At 39.5% G+C, this 20,195-nt stretch overlaps 1 protein-coding gene across 2 annotated transcripts in view; it reads right to left on the bottom strand.

Annotated features, from left to right (window-relative positions):
* Positions 1–2,340: 2,340 nt before the first annotated feature.
* The window catches only part of adcy2a (adenylate cyclase 2a), a 167,825-nt gene continuing 149,970 nt past the window's right edge, over positions 2,341–20,195 (bottom strand). For both annotated transcript variants that reach the window (XM_052577874.1, XM_052577875.1), the window contains 9 exons: positions 17,511–17,630; positions 13,415–13,599; positions 11,282–11,366; positions 9,858–10,016; positions 6,302–6,448; positions 5,944–6,051; positions 5,686–5,800; positions 4,884–5,008; positions 2,341–2,787 (listed from right to left, as the gene is read on the bottom strand). In XM_052577874.1, the coding sequence (XP_052433834.1) occupies positions 2,635–2,787; positions 4,884–5,008; positions 5,686–5,800; positions 5,944–6,051; positions 6,302–6,448; positions 9,858–10,016; positions 11,282–11,366; positions 13,415–13,599; positions 17,511–17,630 (1,197 nt within the window). In that variant the 3' untranslated portion in view covers positions 2,341–2,634. The remainder of the gene's footprint in view (positions 2,788–4,883; positions 5,009–5,685; positions 5,801–5,943; positions 6,052–6,301; positions 6,449–9,857; positions 10,017–11,281; positions 11,367–13,414; positions 13,600–17,510; positions 17,631–20,195) is intronic.

Below are 20,195 nucleotides of genomic sequence, written 5' to 3'. Positions count from 1 at the left end.
CTTTCCAGGGTTAAAATTAATATTTAGGCATCCTGTTTTATTTTTATTTTTTTTACATGATTTACATTTGATGACAGATATGATGTAATTTGCCAAACATCTGGGATAAATCTTTCCTAAACATATTTTCTGAGTGGCAGATTAGTCTCTATATGCATGATAAGGAATCAGTAATAGTGAGTTTAGAGGTCTTTTGGGCTGTGAGGGACCTGCTCAGTGGGACACGTTCTAGCTAATGCCTTGGGGGTAAACAGCTTGCGCAAAACAGGATTCTTTTAATTAAAAATGGGCACCCATCCTGTTTTCTGTTCTCTGCTGTGTTTCTTTGCCAACACCTGCAGCTTTGAGAATAAATTTAGGAAAAGAACCCAGATGCTTCATATCAGTCAGCTAAAAATGCTTTTTTTTTTTTTTTTTTTTTCAACACGGATCAGTTTATTCCTTTAATTGAAGGTCATTAAAACAATCAGAAGTTTTGTGCAAAGTATATGGAATCACTGATTATATATTTTAATATTCATTTTATCTTACGTATTTTAAAATATTATAATATATTATATTTCTGTAGATTTACATGAGATTTTTCATTTATTTTAGAACAATTATTCTGAGATGCAGTCTAACATGTAAAATTAATTTCAGAATATGATTTTCAGATTCAGTTATTTTCCATCTGACCCAAACAGACATGGACATATGTGGGTCACCCAAAATTATTTTTGACATATCATCCTTGCACTGAAAAGAAAACATCAAGCAAGTCTGAGAACACAGGACTGTGCCACAAAGAGAAACAAATTCAGGTTTTTGGTTAACGGATTGATTTCACATTGCCAAAACAGTTTCATCAAATTATTATTATAGATGTCACACTAATGCCAAGACACAACAGCATATAAATGCTAAGTACAAAATATAATTAAAAGTTAAAAACAAAGCAATACATTTTTAAATTGTGGCTCCATCAGAGATGTCACTTTCCTCAGATGATTAAAATTAAAATGTCTTCATGGATATAGGCCAGCACTGAGTTGGGTTTGCATGTTTTGTGTTGTCATGAGTTTCAGTTGGTGCTCATGATGGAACATGGATAAATGTTGAGAACTGAAAAAAGTAATTGTGCACAGTTTAGAACCAGATATAATGTTAGTAATATTTTTTTAAGATGAACACTGCACTGAAGCAACTTAATTAATTAAATTAAATATCTGCACATAATTAAAAAAAAAAAATCTTGTCATATATATATATATATATATATATATATATATATATATATATATATATATATATATATTGTTAAAATATATAAAATATGATACATCACACTATTGAGGAACATTTGTTTGAACATCTCTCAATCGTCATTGTATTACATTGTGTTATATGTTTTGCCCCCAAAATAAAAATTAATTAATTAATTAAATTAAAAACTACAGATTTGATCATATAACTAAGATTTTTTCTAAAGGTTTATTATTAATGAAAAAAATAATAATAATAAACATTAATATTAATACTACGGTTTTGTCTAAAGCTTTAGAATAATAATAATTATTATTATCAATAATAATAATAATAATTAATATGTAGTTGGTGCCGATAGCTTCATGGGCAGTGCACCAACATATAGTGCTGTTGCGCTTTGGGTGACACGAGTTAGAGTCCTGGCTCGCGGTCCTTTCCCAATCCTGTCCCATTTCTCTCTCACATGTTTCCTGTCAATATATACTGTCAAATGAAGGTAAAAAATATAAGTAAAATAAAATAAAAATAAATAATAATAATAATAATAATAATAATAATTCTTACAAAAAAATAATCTGTCAGACTTTACAGGGTTAAATATAGAGTTTCATTTGGCGAACTACAACTGAACAATTAATACATTAAGGCATAAATATAAAGTTCAGAAAAACTACTTTGTATGCTGTTTTAGCCCATTATTTGTCCACTTGTGACAATAATGAAACAGAAAATATACAAACACCTCTTGGGAATTGATGACTGTGGTCCAGTTTCTCAAAGAAGGTGCACAGAGGTTGCAAAGAACAACTCGACTGCTTATGTTCATGAAACGTGTAAAGGGGGAAAAAAAAGTATGAATAAAAACATGAAACAGACATACAAACATACAATACTATATTGCACTCACAACTCACATGGATATTTCCCTACTGTCCAAAGCTACATCTATATACCCTTGGTGTAAACATGTGACATATCATGCACAGCATGTTAGTGACACGACACAGAAACATTTAAGTACTAGCTTATTTCCGTAATTTGTAACTACAGTGTATCAAAAACTGAAATCAAAAATAAAGATGCCCTCAGAAAGACAAGTACATATAAACTTTAATGAAGTTTTTAAAAAAGAAAAAGAAAGAAAGAAATGGCATTAAAACATCAAAACACTTTTTGTTATATTTGATTTTCTTACAAAATAATTTCTACCATACTTACAGTAGTACCCTGTGCACAAACCCTGCCTATGAGATACAGTAGAAATGGTATCACTTTTAATACATCCAATACTTTGTGCATCTAAAGACTAGGCACAATTATTTACAAATATCCCTTTTATTCCCATTTGTGGATGTCTGCAGTTCATTGCATGTTTGTTGGTATGCTTCATGGCATTACATTCCCCTGGGATAAAGACCGGCTCATCTCAGTGTGAACAAAGTATGTTTTGAGCTCTCCTTTCCCTTTCACATTTATAATTCCTCTGCATGTGCACATGTATCCTAATGTCTGCAAGATACAACTTGTCTCTTCTGTAACCTGCAAACACACATGCACACAAAGGAATTAAATGTGTTAATGAGTCACCACACTACACGTTCTTCAAAGCATGAGCATTCTCCTAATCTCGCTGGTTTTACACAGAGAGTTCCCTTTTAGTCAGTCACATTCAACGTAACGTCAGTGACTGATGAAATCAGGGATCTCGCTAGAGAGACGAATCGCCTTCGAGTGTTAACAAAACGAGTCAATGAATATTGGCATGCAAGATTTGCATCGCACGCCCTGCCCCGCAGCGTGGGTATAAAAGGAGAGCGCATACGGTTGCACAAACAGCTTTTCGCTTCGGAGTGTTACAGCGCGTCACCAGGGGTTGCCAGTGCTGCAGCATTTTTCACATCGTGCCTCAGCTATCATTGCTCTTTTAAATCTAAAAGAGCAAGTCCGGGAGAATGTCCAGACTGTCCAGCTGATCTAGAGACACTTCAGGGATGCTCAGGTAGACCTGTTCGCCTCCCCGGACACATCCCACTGCCAGCTGTTCTACTCCCTGTCCGAGGGGACCCTCTACATGGATGCACTGGCACACAGCTGGCCTCTGGGTTTAGGCAAGTATGCGTTTCCCCCAGTGAGCCTTCTCAAACAGACACTGTGCAAGGTCAGAGAGGACGAGGAGCAGGTCCTCTTAGTAGCGCCATACTGGCCCAGTCGGACTTGGTTCCCAGAACTTATGCTCCTCGTGACAGCCCCTCCTTGGCGTATTCCCCTGAGGAAGGATCTCCTTTCTCAGAGATGGGGGAACCCTCTGGCACCCGCGCCTAGACCTGTGGTATCTCCATTGGTGGTCTGGACGGGATGCGGAGGTTCTAGCTGGTTCTATGGTGTTTACTACCAGCGGTAGTAAACACCATAACTTCAGCTAGAGTGCCCTCTACTAGGCAAGCCTAGGCGCTGAAGTGGAACCTGTTCGGCGATTGGTGTCCTTCCCGCCGGGAAGATCACCGTAGATGCACGATCGTGGTTGTGCTCTCCTTTCTGCAAGATGAGCACGAGCGAAGGTTGTCTGACTCCACTCTCAAAGTGTATGTTGCTGCTAGGGCCTTGAAGCAGGAGCCCTTCGAGACTCTGCAGTCAGTAGAGTTTAAGTTTCTGTCACTGAATACAGTGCTCCTCACTGCATTGGCTTCGGTCAAGGTTAAGGGACCTACAGGCATTTTCGGTCAACGATACGTGTTTCGAATTCCCGGATATGTGCCCAAAGTTCCCACCACACCCTTCAGGGATCAGGTGGTGAACTTGCAAGCACTGCCCCGGGAGGAGGCAGACCCAGCCTTCGCTTTGCTATGCCCTGTTCAAGCCCTGCACATTTATGTGGACCGCACGCAGAGCTTCAGGACCTCAGACAAGCTCTTTTTCTGTTTCGGGGGACAGCAGAAGGGAAAGGCTGTCTCCGAACAGAGACTTGCCCACTGGATAGTGGAGGCTATAGTCTTAGCGTATCAGGCCCGTCACTTACCATGCCCCCTTGGAGTGACAGCACACTCTACAAGAGCTGTGGCTTCCTCATGGGCTTTGACACGGGGCACGTCAATAACAGACATCTGTAGAGCTACCGGCTCACGTTTACGAGATTCACCTAAAACGTTTGCAAGATTCTATAATCTCAGTGTATAGCCTGTGTCCTCTCACATACTCGCCTCAGATGGCCTGTAATGCTGGACCGGCTCGGTGTCAATCACACTTGCTGCACCATTCCCCTCTTCGGACCGGATACGTGTGCCTAAGTGCTTCTCAGTCCAGTTTCCCTCTTGGCGAACCTGTTGAAGTTCCTCCCGCACCATCTATGCAAATCTTGCACTCAAATATTCATTGGCTTGTTTTGTTAACACTCAAAGGCGATTTGTCTCTCTAGCGAGATTCCCAATTTCGTCAGTCACTGACATAACATCTCTGTTCCCTCCCTCAGGGAACGAGGGTTACATACGTAACCAAGACGTTACTTTAACTGTAATCAAACATCTAATAATAGGATTTGAGGCGATTAACAACCAATAAAGAAGCAAACAATGGTTCTGTACATTTAATAATAATGATAATAATAATAATAATAAAATTCTTATTATAAACCTTCATACCTGTATTTTTCCCAGCACTCCTGTGCTGTCCATTCTGCTTGCTACATTCACTGTGTTGCCCCAGATGTCATACTGGGGCTTCTGAGCTCCAATCACCCCAGCTATCACAGGTCCATGATTAATACCTGCAGATAGTGATATACATGTTATTGTAATATGCCAAATGTCATTAATGCTGTTTGCTTACATGGACAAATTCTGTTATTGACTGTAAATGTCAAAAAATGTACAGAATTTAAGTTTGAGATCATTAAAGTGGAAAATCAAGATGATTTTGAATGGATCTGCATTGTTGACATGGTGGTTCATGACAACACCACCAGCCACAAAGGAAGAGGGCTTTGGAGATGTTGAGACAGGAGCATGGATTCAAACTTCTTACTTTTTTTCTCCTATGATTCAGGTGAAGCAAATGTAAAATATAGATAAAGTGCTGAGTACTTATATTATTTATAATATAACTTATAATACTCATAATTTAGTATGTATTATTTAACTTAACTACATGTACTTACTCTATGGTTAGGGTTAGGGTTAGGGTTAGGATTATGATTAGTGTTTGGTTGAGGGTTGCTTGCATGTAATCATGTTTAATTAATTATTATAATAGTAAGTACATATAACGTGTAAAAAAAAGACAGCTCAAAATATACTTACGCACTTTTTTTTTTTTCAGACAGGACCACTGCATCTTCGTATCATCTACATGAACTGTTTATGCTTGCACCATGATAATCATCACTTGCGGATATATATATATATATATATATATATATATATTATCATTTACATTTTTACTCACCTACTCTAAGTTTGAAATCATTGAAGGAATGTTTATTGATGACATCAAGCTTCCCCACCAGTGCAAAGGCAAACTCCACCATGGTACCAATGTGCATGTACTGCCTGTCATGCTCCTAAAGGGTAGAGTTGGACCACCAAATTGTTAAAAGAATTAAAAATAAATGATTAAATTAATCCAGTAAATAAAAACTGCATTTTATTCCCATTAATGATTTGCATAATTTCAAAGATGACTGATAGCATACATTCCTGATACCTGTGTATATTCTGGTCCTGGTGTGGCATTAAGTCCAGTGGCTGCCATATATGTGCTACCAATGGTCTTTATCTTCTCCACTCCACTAAACTTTGGCTTAGAGAGCAACTAAACAGGAAAGACAACATAACCATAGCAGAGTTAACATCAAACAAATCATCAAAACTGCTTTGTGAAAATGATTGCATCATGGTAATAACATTTATTTTTGACATAATATGATGAATTTCATAGGCGAATGCAATTCCATAGTAAGAAAGCAGATTTTGCACACTACAGTAAGTTCAAAGTACACTTCAGTGGGATAAAAGTTAAAACTTTTTTTTTTTTCTAAAAGTACCTGAAGAAGCAATATTACCTCATCAAAGTCTGCAATGATTTCGTTCAGTAGTCTGAGGCACTCAAGACCTTCCTTGTTTACGTCTGATTCTGTGTAGAACTCTTTGAAGTCCGGGATAGAAGCAAACATCACACACACCAGGTCATATGATTGGTGATACAAATCCTGTCATTCACAGAAGAAAAGGCAGCTCAGCCATAAATTTCCAAGAACTGACTTTCAAACAGGAAACTTTTTTATATTGTAGATTCATTGCACAAAAACTTATTTAAAAAAATATTTAAAGAGTTTTTTGTTTCAGTTCTGATGGTTACGACTTATAGCTTCAGTATCTCAAAAAAATTAGAATATTTTCTCAAAGATCAATCAAAAAAAAAAAAAAAAAAAAGATTTACAAAACAGAAATGTTCAAGATCTCCAAAGTAGGTTCAATTATGCACTCAATACTTGGTTGGGGCTCCTTTTGCAATTACTATCTGTGGCACTGCAGGTTGCTTTGATAGGGGACTTCAGCTCCTCTGTATTGTTTGTTAGATGTTAGTTATCTTCCTTTTCACAATTCCCCATAGATTCTCTGTAAGATTCAGGTCAGGCATGTTGGCTGGCCAATCAAGCACAGTTATATCATGGTCAGCAAACCACTTGGAAGTGGTTTTGGCACTCTGGGTAGGTGCTAAATTCCTGCTGCAAAATTAAATCGGCATCTCCATTAAGCTTGTCAGCAGATGGAAGCATAAAGTGCTCCAAAATCTCCTGGTGGATGGCTGCATTGATTTTGGACTTGTAAAACACAATGAACCAACACCAGTAGACGTCATGGCACTAAAATCATCACTGATTTCGGACACTTCACAATGGACTTTGGATTCTGTGCCTCTCCAGTCTTCCTCCAGACTCCAGCCTGGAATTAAACTCCTGGTTTCATCTGGTCAGAGGAGAACTGGCCCCCCAACTGAGCCTGATTTCTCCCAAGGTTTTTTTCTCCATTCTGTCACCGATGGAGTTTCGGTTCCTTGCCGCCGTCGCCTCTGGCTTGCTTAGTTGGGGTCACTTCATCTACAGCGATATCATTGACTTGATTGCAAATAAATGCACAGACACTATTTAAACTGAACAGAGATGACATCACTGAATTCAATGATGAACTGCCTTTAACTGTCATTTTGCATTATTGACACACTGTTTTCCTAATGAATGTTGTTCAGTTGCTTTGACACAATGTATTTTGTTTAAAGCGCTATATAAATAAAGGTAACTTGACTTGACTCCTCACCTTGGTTTCCCAATTAAATGCAAAATTTACTTTCACCTGAAAAGAGGACTGTGGACCACTGAGCAACAGTCCAGTTTTTTTCCTTCTTACCCAAGGTGAAATGCTTCTGATGTTTTTTTTCTGGTTCAGAAGTGGCTTGGTTTTAGGAATGTGACCGCTGTGGCCCTTTTTTTTTAATATGTCTGAGCGTGATGACTCTAGATGCGCTGACTCCGGCTTCAGTCCACTCCTTGTGAAGGTCTCCTGAGTTCTTGAATCGACTTTTCCTGACAATCTTCTCAAGGCTGAAGTCATCTCTGTTGCTTGTGCACCTTTTCCTACCACACTTTCTCTTTCCTGTCAACTTTCTATAAATATATTTTGATACAGCACTCTGTGAACAGCATCCCTTTCAGCAATGACCTTCTGTGTCTTTTGGACAACTGTCAAGTCAGTAGTCTTTCCCATAATTGTGGTTGCATGTTATGAACTATCCCAGGAGGTACCCAGCATTCATACTCATAATTAATTAGACTAATCAAGCTCAAAATGGAATATTCAATTTTTTTGAAATACTGATTTTTTACAAAAAAACTCTTCAAATATTTCTGTGTGCATTGTATCTAGAATATACAAAAGTGTACTTTTATTAAATTACAAAAACATATATAACTTAAGTAGTCAAGGATGAATTTTGTTTGAGCAAAATGGTATACACTGTGCTGCCAACAATGTGCTGTGCTGTTACAATGAGTCAAGTGATATCAAATATCAATATTCTCTTCCACAATCTTCTGAATTACTGAAAATTGTGAATTTAGTTTGTTAGGTTTAGTAAAATGCCACCTTTATACTCAAAAACATCTATAGAGGATGCATTATATATGTATTACCTTATTCAAATTGAAATGAGTGACCATTTTAGAGGCTTCACACACACACACACACACACACACACACACACACAGGCCTCTGTTCTGGCTAATTCACGGTTGTTTCTGATCAAAGTTATGACCAAAGTTATACAACTCCAATTTAAGTTACTTTTGGGTGCAATAACCTTTACATTGAAGTCTGGGTTTTGGTTAAAAAAAAAAAAAACATGTACTGAGAAGTTACATGACATAGGCTAAATTGTTTACATCTCTGGTTCACCCCAAACAATGATAAAACCTTACAGTATTTTCACAAAATTATGTATTCCATAAGTATGTAATCATGTCAGTGCAATTTAGAAAAGTCCAATGGATTCACAGAACCTGAAAACATTGGGTTAGACAAGATTACTTAACGAAGTCAAATATTGAAGGAATTAAGATATTTTAAGGGGGTCACATGGGGGTGCAGGGATGAACTCAGGCGCAGACAGAATGCACTATACACAGGGTTTATTAATGACAAATAGGGGAAAACAAAGCCCACGAGAGGAAAAACAACGACTAGGGTGTAGTCAAATAACTTAACAAGACTAAGACTAGAAACAAACAATAAAACAAAAGACTCTTCACTCTGGTACTCACACTACAGGAAAACAATCCACAGGTCTCACAACATTTAGTCAAAGTGTAACAATGAACCACCCTAGACAGCAAACACAAGAGGATTGAAATAAGGAGACTAATGATAACATAACAGGTGACACAGGTAAAGCAATAATGACAGAACAAGGATAACAAGGGGGCGGGGCAAGGAAACGAGACAACACAAGCACATGGCCCAAAGACAAGGCCATGTGCTTGCACACAAAAACACGGGCCTGTCATGATCCTGCCTCAAGACTAGAGAAAAATCAAGGACACGAGGGGAAGAACCATGACAAAGGGCTCCCTGCACATCTTGGACACCATCTTGAAAATTACACCTTTCTAGTGGTTAAACTTTGGTAAACTTTTGGTATGTTATTAAGGACACCTAATGCTACAAAAAACAGCTGAGAAACCTTTTGTTAGAATTGTTTTAGGGTTAGGTGTTTTTTTTCATACACAGTATGCACCCGCCTACGGAAGAAAACAACAACTGTCAGTTGTCAAGCACTTTCAAGCATCTAAATTCAAGTTATTGTTAGATGTGCATTCAATTTCATTACCTATAGTCATTCAAAAAAAAAAAAATAGTTTGTACTAGATAAGTATACATTTTTAGGTATGAAGTAAGCCAGTATTTTTGAAACATATTAAGACATATTACAATTTTCGAGTTCAAGAGACTTTTTTTTCTGAATATATAACATAGTATTGTGGTAGTTTTAAAGTAAGAAGCTCATTCTAACAAACAGTTTATAAAGCTGCAGTACAGGCTAGATCTTTCCATCTCCATTCTTACCTCGTTCTTCCAGTTCCTTGCCAGAAAGTGCTCTGCTACATGGGCTGGCAGAACGTTTTCCAACAGAACACGATTAAGGTTTTCCATGGTTTCTATCTCCTCACATTCTTTCTTAAACTTGTTCTTCCACAAGAAATCCAACCTACAGTAATATTCATTCTGTTACAAGAGGACACAGAGGTAAAGAAACTGGATGTTACTGTGCTATTTCAGTTACAAACACGAAAAGCAAATCCACATGATAAAATAAAGTCCGATTCTTGTCACACAACATATATACATACACAATACAAATACACAATGTTTTTTTTTTTGTTTTTTTTTGCAGTTTCAGTTAGAAACAGTTACAAGATAGCTTGTTTAAAAAATAAAAGTAAAAACTTTTTTTGTTTGTATTTACTGAAAACAGAAATCATTTGTAACAGTATAAGTGTCTTTATTGTCATTTTTTAAACAATTTAATGTCACTGGTTAATAAAAATACATTTCTATATTTTATTTGTATATTAATGTATATACCCACACACATCCACACACACAAATATATTTCACTTTAAAATCATATACATACGGAAGTTCTAAGAGGCCATGCATTATTATTTTTAAACCTTTTTGTTTTCTCGTTATAACAACTTAATTTTCTCGTTATCTCGACATAATGAAAGTTGTTTTCTCATTATAAAGACTTAATTTTCTCCTTAGCATGGCATAATGAAAGTTGTTTTCTCGTTATAAAGACTTATTTTTTTTCGTTATTTCTACATAATGAAAGTTGTTTTCTCGTTATAAAGACTTAATTTTCCCATTATCTTGACATAACGAAAGTTGTTTTCTCATTATCATGACATGACAGTTTTTACTGTTGCTATTGTAACGAACTTACGGAAGTTGTAAGCGGCCATGCATTATATTTTTTTTCTTCTTCTTGTTTTCTCATTATGACGACTTCATTTTCTCATTATCTAAACATAACGAAAGTTGTTTTATTGTTATAACTTTATTTTCTTGTTATCTCGACATAACAAAAGTAGTTTTTTCACTATAATGACTTAATTTTCTTTAAGTTACACAACTGCGCCAGCAGTTTATTCCAGTCGTTATAACGAGAAAACAAGAAGGAAAAATATTATAATGCATGGCCAATTAGAACTTCCATATATACATATATTTAGATTTAAAATAAAATTCAAATAAAAAAAGCTTTTATATTTCCAATTAATAGAAAAAGTTTCTTCGTTAAATGTATTTAATGGATATCTATAACAATTTTATTACAGTAGTTCTTTCTGCTTTCATGGCAGAAGTAGCATTTATTCCTTCTGTGAACATACACACATATAATATGCAAATAACAATAATAACCATCAGCTGTTTTAATCTATAAATGAGCAAGTGTAACTCAGATTTAAAAAAAGAACACTCACCTGTCTAGCTAGAACAAGCAGAGTGACGAAGAATATAAATAGAGATACAGAGCCCATAGTTTTCAAGTCTTTCAGAACTCCTGGCCTTGTTTTGATGAGAGAGAGAGAGAGAGAGAGAGAGAGAGAGAGAGAGAGAGAGAGAGAGAGAGAGATGACTTGTCAGCATCAATATATTTTATTTTTTTAACAAATCATGTCATCTGTAGCCCAGGATAGCTAGTAGACCATGTCCATCCCAGCTGTCAATTAGCAGGAAGTGTCAGCTGGTTCAGTGATTTATTTTCAACATCCAGCTCTGATTTCTAGAACAAAATCTGTAATCCTTGTGAAACTACTGTGCATGAAGCGAATCCAAATGTTCTTTTGTCGTGCTAGTTGTGTTCATAAATTAGCCAAATATAGCCAGATTTTACACTCTCAGAAAAAAAAAGGTTAAAAAGTTGTCACTGGGGCAGTACCTTTTCAAAAGGCATACCTTTGTACCTGAAGTGTACATATTAGTACCTAACAGGTAAAAAAGGGTACCACCCCAGTAACAGCTTTTGAAACTTTTTATTTTCCGAGAGTGTAAAAATCCTGTCATCATTTATAAATCTGATGGTTTAATGTATACACATGGTTACCTTACCATATTAAATATATTTGAGTACCTGCTGTACACCAAAAGCTTATTGATAAATAAAGATATTTAATGGTTGTGACGAGTGGGGTGGGGTCAAGAGCCATAGGAAATGGTTGAAGCCGGTGGAGTAATTGGAAATGAGCTACACCTGCACCAGTCACCGGTCTCGAGTCCCACTTAGGAGCTCCAGAAGAATAAAAAGAGGAGGTACGACAGTGAAGGACAAGAGAGGACAAGGCCTGGGTTTTATTTTGTGTTTTGGTTTTGTTTGCGCTGTTTTGTGTTTATTTTATTATTAAAGTTTAATTTGAATGTTGTTGGTTCCCAACTCCTTCTTCCTGTGAATGTTTTTATATTGTTACATTGTTGCCGAAACATGGGAGGAAGGAGGGACACACTGCCGAAGATCCCTCGCCGCTGTGGTGAATCCATGCTGCCACCATGGACACTCGAGGCGGTGGGCTGGAGTGAGTTGCTGGGGTAGGATGAGCTCGCTGCTGGCCTCCTGAGATGTAGAGCAATGGCTGCTGTCCGTGAGGGAGTGGAGGAGTCACCACTGTTTGCCTGGGGCCAGAGCCTGCTGCCATCCACCATGATGGGGTGGAGCAGGGAACGGGAGACTCATGCCGGCTGCCCGAACCCAGAGGAGCTGTCGACATCCACCGGGTGGTGGAGGAGTGTCGTGCCATCCACCAAGGGCTATCCATTGCCGCCGCCAGGCACCGCAGAAGACTTTACCCAGCTGGTGGAGGGCTGAGTGACGTTGTGTCTGGGAATCGGAACAAGATTTTTTTTTTCTCTCTCCCCTCTCTTGTCTCTGTCGCTCCTCATCCTTCCGTCTCCTTTTCTCTCACCTCGTCTGTCTGTCCATACCCCAAGGTGTTTGGTTTTGTCTTTTGGTTTTGTTTGTGCGTGGCAGACGTCCACGAGGTGCAGTCGCACTGTTTTGTGTTTATTTTATTATTAAAGTTTTTTTTTTTGAATGATGCTGGTTCCCACCTCCTTCTTCTCGTTTCTATGAATGTTTTTATATTATTAAAGTTGAAAGGCTGAAACAATCATTATTGTCTGCAACATACATACTACTACAATACTTAGCCAAAAGTTTGTGGACACTGCCTTCTGCTTAATAGGGCCCCTTAAATCCAGTGAAAACAATCACAATGCTGCAACATATAATGACATCTGCATAATTGTGTACTTGGCACATTGTGGCAACAGTTTGTGGAGAGCTGTTTTTCATTCCAGCGTGACCCGTGTGCACAAAGTGAGATCTAAATGTTTAACCAAGTCTGGTGTGGAATTTTTCTAAAATCATAAACCTGGAACCCACTGAGCATTCAAATGCTGACTGCTAAATTATTTTGTCTGACAATCTATGCAGCCTTGTTCCAGTTACCTTCCCAGAGAAATGCAGGACCGACTTTCTATTAATGACAATGCCCAACCACATATTAGTGTACTGGTCCCTACATAATTCTGACAATATAGTGTATATAACAAGTTCTCACCTATCCAGGATCTCTGTTTTGTAGAGGAATTTACTGTACTCGTCCAGAAGGGATGCGTGTGTTTGAAGTATGATGATGCTGTATAGCACCACAGCTGTTAGCATGATTAGCATCTTCAGTTCATAGTTGATCCTCAAAAACACTGAGCAGGAAATCAGGCCCAGAATGCAACTGTAGATAAAATACTAACGGCAGGAAAACAGAAGTCATAAATATTGTGTTGTGACTGCACAAAGCCCACTTATGTTCTTACTAAATAAACTATATTTGAATCAATGTTGATAAGACGTAGATCAAAAACAAAATCAGTCAGCTATCGACTAAAAATCGGCTAAAAGCTAAGCAACTTGTCCATGTGTTTAAGGACTGTTCCCCTTTCGAGGGAACTTCGAACTGCGCACTCTTAGGAGTCGCTTTGGGGAACACCTCGTCATGACCCGTGTCTGAAGCATACTATGAAAAAACACCAACGGGTTGGCCGGCGACAGCCTCTGACGTCACTACCCGCGCGACTATAAATGAGTGCCCGGAGAGCACGTCATTCATCTTCTTCGTCTTCATTGACTGTTTTGTTTGTATGATGCACGGAGGAGTATGAGCTCGTGGGGATCACAGGTGGATCTCGTTGAGGAGTTTAGAGAGTGAGAGAGTGAGAGAGAGTGAAGTGACATTCAGCCAAGTATGGTGACCCATACTCAGAATTTGTGCTCTGCATTTAACCCATAACACACAGAGCAGTGAACACACACACACACACACACTGTGAGCACACACCCGGAGCAGTGGGCAGCCATTTATGCTGCGGCGCCCGGGGAGCAGTTGGGGGTTCGATGCCTTGCTCAAGGGCACCTAAGTCGTGGTATTGAGGGCAGAGAGAGAACTGTTCATGCACTACCCCCACCCACAATTCCGTCCGGCCCGAGACCAGAACTCACAACCCTTCGATTGGGAGTCCAACCCTCTAACCATTAGGCCACGACTTCCCCTTAGAGAGGGACTTTCCCTTTCACCCTCTTCGGCGGCAGACGAGAGTGAACTTCGGGAGGAAGATGTGTTGTCATTAACCCTTTCTGATACTGAAGTTAATGCTCTGCTGGGTTCTACCCAGGAAGAGCAGGAGATGTCTGAGTATGGCGAAAAAGCTGAGGCTGAGTCTCCTCAATCCTCCTGCCCTGCGTATGGGGAGCTGTTAGAGGTTATGGATCGTGCCACAGCAAAGTTAGACTTGCCATGGAAACGTACCAGCAAAATAACGCTGCAAGGTCGCCTTGATGAGCGTTATTTTTCTGACCACAGCCCTCCAGCCCAGGTGAGCCTTCCATTCTTGCCTGATTTACATGCAGAAGTCGAAAAAGAATGGAAGAGGCCATTTTCTTCTCGCATCCATCGGTTTCAGCATACGAGTTATGCTAACATTGAAAATCGAAAAAGGCTACACAACTAAGTTACACAAAAAGGCTATGAGAAGATGCCCCCTCTAGAAGAGACGCTGGCTAGCTATCTCTCTATGGGGGAAACATCCTCTCTTAAATCTCTCTCTTTGCCATCTAAGCCCCCCTGCACCACAGACCTCTCTCTCCTCTCTCTTCCTCTGCCATGTGTAAGTCTATGGCTGCCATGGTAGTAACGGAGAGACATCTGTGGGTGAACCTGGCAGACATCGGGAGGAAAGAAAGGGACTTTCTTCTCGATGTTCCGGTCTCACCTTCTGAGCTTTTCGGTACCTCCGTCGAGACGATGGTCGAAAAGTTCAGGGAGGCAAGGGCGCCGCTTAGCTGCCTTTAAATCCTTCATTCCATGAAGGTCCAGGTCCGAATCCGAACAACATAGGGGTCATGGCCCGTCTCGTTCTGTGGATCAAAGACGGACAAAAAGGCTAGTGAAGGCTAAAAGATGGCTAGTGTCGCGGCTTGCGCTTCTCCCCCGCCTGTAGGCAGGGGCAAGAGAATCGTGGGTCACAAGGAGGTAAGCAGGACCTGAGGGATGTGATTCAGACGAAGCAGCATTCTCGTCCGAATCGGAACGATACCTAGGTAGCTACTCATTCCCTTTGGATGGTTTTAACTTCTGCTCTTATCCTCCCTTGCCTAATTCCCCTGTAACCACCAGCTCTCCACCTGATCGAGGTTAGGTGGAAAAATGTATCTCATAACAGTCTCATATGCTGGACCTTTGATGTTTTTGGTTGGTTCTACATTCATAATAACCACCTTACTGATGGTCCGGACTATAAGGAGGCGCCCCGTGAGCGGGGATCCAGTACAGGAGGGTGGGTGAGTATGTAACCATTTCTGTATATACTTATGGGTTAAATTGCTGGTGGTTATGTGTCTACCAACATTCTGTGAGTCTGTTTTACAGTGCTCAGTTGTGGCATCTACTAAACACCCGTCAGCACCGACCTTCCCGCCTTGTGCTCTGGTATTAGGTGGCCGAGATCACAGGCTTCTGCGGGAGCCTCGCTGATCATCAGAACTGGCATGGCACTGCAGGAGATTTCATGAATATCTGGCCAGGTCACCCTGGGGGGCCTTTCTGGCCGCTTATATGCGCTGTCACATCCAGTGGGAAGGTGGAGGTGGTATTTATAGAATTCTTCCTGTATATACTGCCTCAGGTGATGCTCCCCCTCCCAGAGCGCTCCACCATTAGTTCCACAGATCGAGTTGATATTCTCAAAACATATTTTTGAGATACATCATTCCATCTGTGAGCTGCTTGTTCAGAGTGCCACGAGAACCCCTCCCCAGAACAGTATTTCAAAAATCCATATTATGGTAAGTGTACGCGTGAAGTCTTTGCGCACTTTCTGAAATTCACATAGTGGTAAGTTCGCACGCTAGTGCTCTGCGTTCTTTCTAAAAATCCTTTATGGTAAGGGCTTCGCACTGTTGCTTCGTGCCCTTTCTTGAGTAGGTGAAAAGCCCCATTCATCTTGGGCGCCACTCCATTTATGTATCTTTGAATACCTATCTAAGCAGGGTATTGCTACCAGGGATCTGTTGAGACAGCTCCTTCAGCAAACTTGTGCGAGAGCAAGTGGTAGCCCCTTGTGTGACAGGCAAGACCTTGTATAAATAATAGCTCTACCCCGGGCCGAGGCCCTAACAAATAAACTGGCTATGCAGCTTAGGCCTTTGGCTGTAAGGGATAATGTCACAGACAGCCATCTAAACGTCCAAGGGGCAACTTCCCATGGAAATGGTAGAGTTAGTACTTAGTGTTTGCCATGATTCTGGCCTGCACTCCCCTCAGCATGGCAGCGTGGGTATACTGTTCCCCAAAGCAACCCCTAAGAGGACGCAGTTCGAAGCTCCCTCGAAAGGGAACTGTCTCAGGTTACGTATGTAACCATAGTTCCCTGAGTAGGGAACGAGACACTGTGTCCTCTAGCTCCCTGCCATGCTTCGGACGCAAGCTTCAGACGAAGAAGATAAATTATTTGCTCTTCGGTCGCTTATTTATAGTCATATAGTGATGTCAGAGGCTGTCGCCGGCCAACGAGTTTTAATGTTTTTTCAAAGTATGCTTCAGACACGGGTCACGACAAGGTGTTCCCCAAAGTGATCCCTAAGAGGACGCAGTGTCTCGTTCCCTACTCAGGGAACTATGGTCACATACGTAACCTGAGACAGTTCTTCAGGCTGAACTGCATGACCAGTAAAAACATCTTTCTGAAGTGTATGAAACTAAATTAAAGGAGAAAACTAAATAAGATAATGTGGTTAATTAAAATATGAACTACCTCACTGTATAAAATCACAAATGAATGCCTTGTAGTTCTTTACCAGCTATTATAATTTCACCAGAAAAAGAAACATCCCATTTTCAGGCTACTGTATTTTAAATATAATTTTGTAAAAATATTTTACATAATTTTACACTTCAATAATTTTTTTAGAAATAAAAGCAGTTGAGAGTGAGAGGACGTTTCTGTTTTCAATGAGTTCATAATGAATATTATTTCACGTTAAATATAATGCTGCTCAAAAGTCCAAAAAAGGACACATACCAGTTTCCTCATTTACTTTTCACATTAACAGTCTGAAGGTCCTGAAAGTCATATGGATGTCATAAGTTAATATAGTTAACTCACAGGAAGGTAGAATGTGTTATTGTCCAGGTAAGAAATGGGATGTCCATCAGGCTGAAGAAGTGTCTCATTTGATGCATTATAAACTGTATCTGTGGATGTTAGGTTGTCTTCTACAAAGAACTGCAAGAGAAATTAAAAATATAGTGAATTTTTTTCTTTTTTTCTTTTTTTTTCAGAAATGCACAATTAAAAATACAGAAATAGTTATTGATAGTTATACTACAGGGCCATTAATTGCTTGAATCTGATTGACTGCTGAACATTCTAAGGTGTGCAATTATTTTCAGGGAAACACACAGTGAACATATGCTGCATCCCAATGTGCCTACTTATACCACGCCCTTATAGTATGTACTCTTTGGTGAATAAAAAGTACACACTTTTGAGTGTGTAGTAGAGTAGGCAAGCTTTGGGACATACAATCACATCATATAAATGCATCTTTAATGGACTACTCTGTCGAATAGTTACACTGTAAACTGGCACATTTCATTAATTTAACTTTCTACCATATCAGAGAGAAAAGTAGCAGCACAATGATCTGAGAGCCCTGGGTCTTCATGCAGAGATCTCTGCTCATATTGTCTGCATAATAATGCATTTAAAGTTAAAAAGGAAATGGATGTTTATAAAAGTTTACATTCCTGTTGAATATGAAATATAACACAGATTGCATTATATATTATTATTATTAATATATATATATATATATATATATATATATATATATATATATATATATATATATATATATATATATTTATTTATTTTTTTTTTTTATTTTTTTTTTACCAGGTTAAATGCTTATTTATTAGTAGCTCAAATCCCTTAATCTAAACCTCTCTACATAACCATTGGTTGTTATTTGTAGTTTTTTAATGCTTTTTATTCATGTATCATGGATTGTGGGTAATGTTAGCCATTAGAGTGTGCACAGATCCAAACTTCAAAAATCGACCTACTATAGTAGGGGACTTTTGGCATACTCTTTTCAACATACTATGCTTTACTAATTTTGCTGCCTTCGTGGAGTGGGTGCAGATGTCCTGTGGATCTCCTGTGGACTGTGGACATCGCGGACGACACCAGCCCCACTCCGGATCCAAAGCCCAGCCCACCATCTCCCTGACGCGACCGATGAGCAATCGCATTGGACAGCGACAGAGCTGGGGATCGCCACGGAGCCAGAAACCGCAACGTCAGATCAGGTATGAGAGCCCGCAACAGAGCTTGCCACAGTGGAGAGTGTCATGGACCGAGAGAGCGCGGAGGGAAGCTCTGCCCACTGCACCCATATCTGAGGGTGAGCAGCGCTCTAGGGACAGTTATGAGAATCTTATTAATAGGGCTTGGGCGCCGCGTTGCATTCTGGGACTTGGCAGCCTCGCGAATGTAAACATACATGAAGTCGAACGAGAAGAAGCAGAGTTCCGAGAAAGAGAAAAGATGGTAAAATCGTGAAAAGGTTGTGGGATTTATAGGGATACGCTAAATATGGATGCCAGGGACCGGTATGTGGACAAAATCGGCACTATTAACGGTTTGGATCCATATGAAATTCCCAACAAATAGAGCTCGGGCGTAGACGTCATGGAATGGTGCATTGTGGGTAACGGCGGCCATTTTAGAGGCATCGCAAAGCAGGTTTGTAATAAGATAATAGCCAGTCTCCAGAAAAAGTTATAGAACGTGACAAAAAAAGTTGCCTATACCTATACGGACAAACTTAATAATGAAGCCAAACAACGCTACTTAAAAAAAAGAGGTTGTAGGCGGAATCGATCCCTATGAACACATGAAAGTTTACCAAGCCTCAGTTTCCCTGATAATTTCTCCTACCGGGTCTGTGGAGTGAGCGCTTACACCTCCGATCAATTTAAAAATGTCACTTTCACTTTTTAAAAAGTCACTGGAGGCTCACCTGCAGATCATAAATGGATCTGCAAATTAAACGTGGAGAAAACAATCTTTCTCACTAAGGAAATGTTAACATTAACCAAGCATCAGTGGTGACACATACACACACACTTATCAGATTCTGCGAGCTATGAAGCTTGTTTAATTAATCAAATTAAGACACACGGATGAGAGGAAGTATGTCTAAACACTGTGCAGTAGCCCGAGTAGCAGTAATGGAGGCTGTCAACGTGGTGGCCACGCCAAGTAATGACATCACGACGCCCAAGCCCTATAGAGCATCACAGTCCCGCCCACAGCTGGTGCCGGAAGTAAAATTTCAATGCAATTTCTGCATTGACATTTGAAGTATAAGCCATAAAAACGTAACCATACATGGTAGACTTAAAACCAGCTACGGCTTGTACTAAGCTTTGGTATATGCTCATATAAACGCAAAAGGATCATGGACCTTGTTTTGATATAAATGCCTTTTATTCGCGATGTCTTGGCTAAGTACTCCATTACCCACAATCCTGAACAATCCCACAGTGTTGCATCTGATTGGTGGAGCCATAGACAGTAGGTGGATCTCGTGTAACCGTCTGGTTAAACCGCGCGAAGGTCCGTGAAGACTGAAGATCATTAATAAAAAAATTAAATAAAATAAAAACCTGTGTTGCATTTTTGCACGGTAGACTGATCAGTACAATCATGATTTCCTTGGCTGCCATGAGAGTTTTGCAGGGAGGTTGGTAACTTAGCTAGGCTACTGTAGCCTTCATATGG

Source organism: Carassius gibelio, chromosome B16 (genome assembly GCF_023724105.1).
Source record: "Carassius gibelio isolate Cgi1373 ecotype wild population from Czech Republic chromosome B16, carGib1.2-hapl.c, whole genome shotgun sequence".
Taxonomy (NCBI): Eukaryota; Metazoa; Chordata; class Actinopteri; order Cypriniformes; family Cyprinidae; genus Carassius; species Carassius gibelio.
This window is presented reverse-complemented; position numbering and strand designations above follow the sequence as displayed.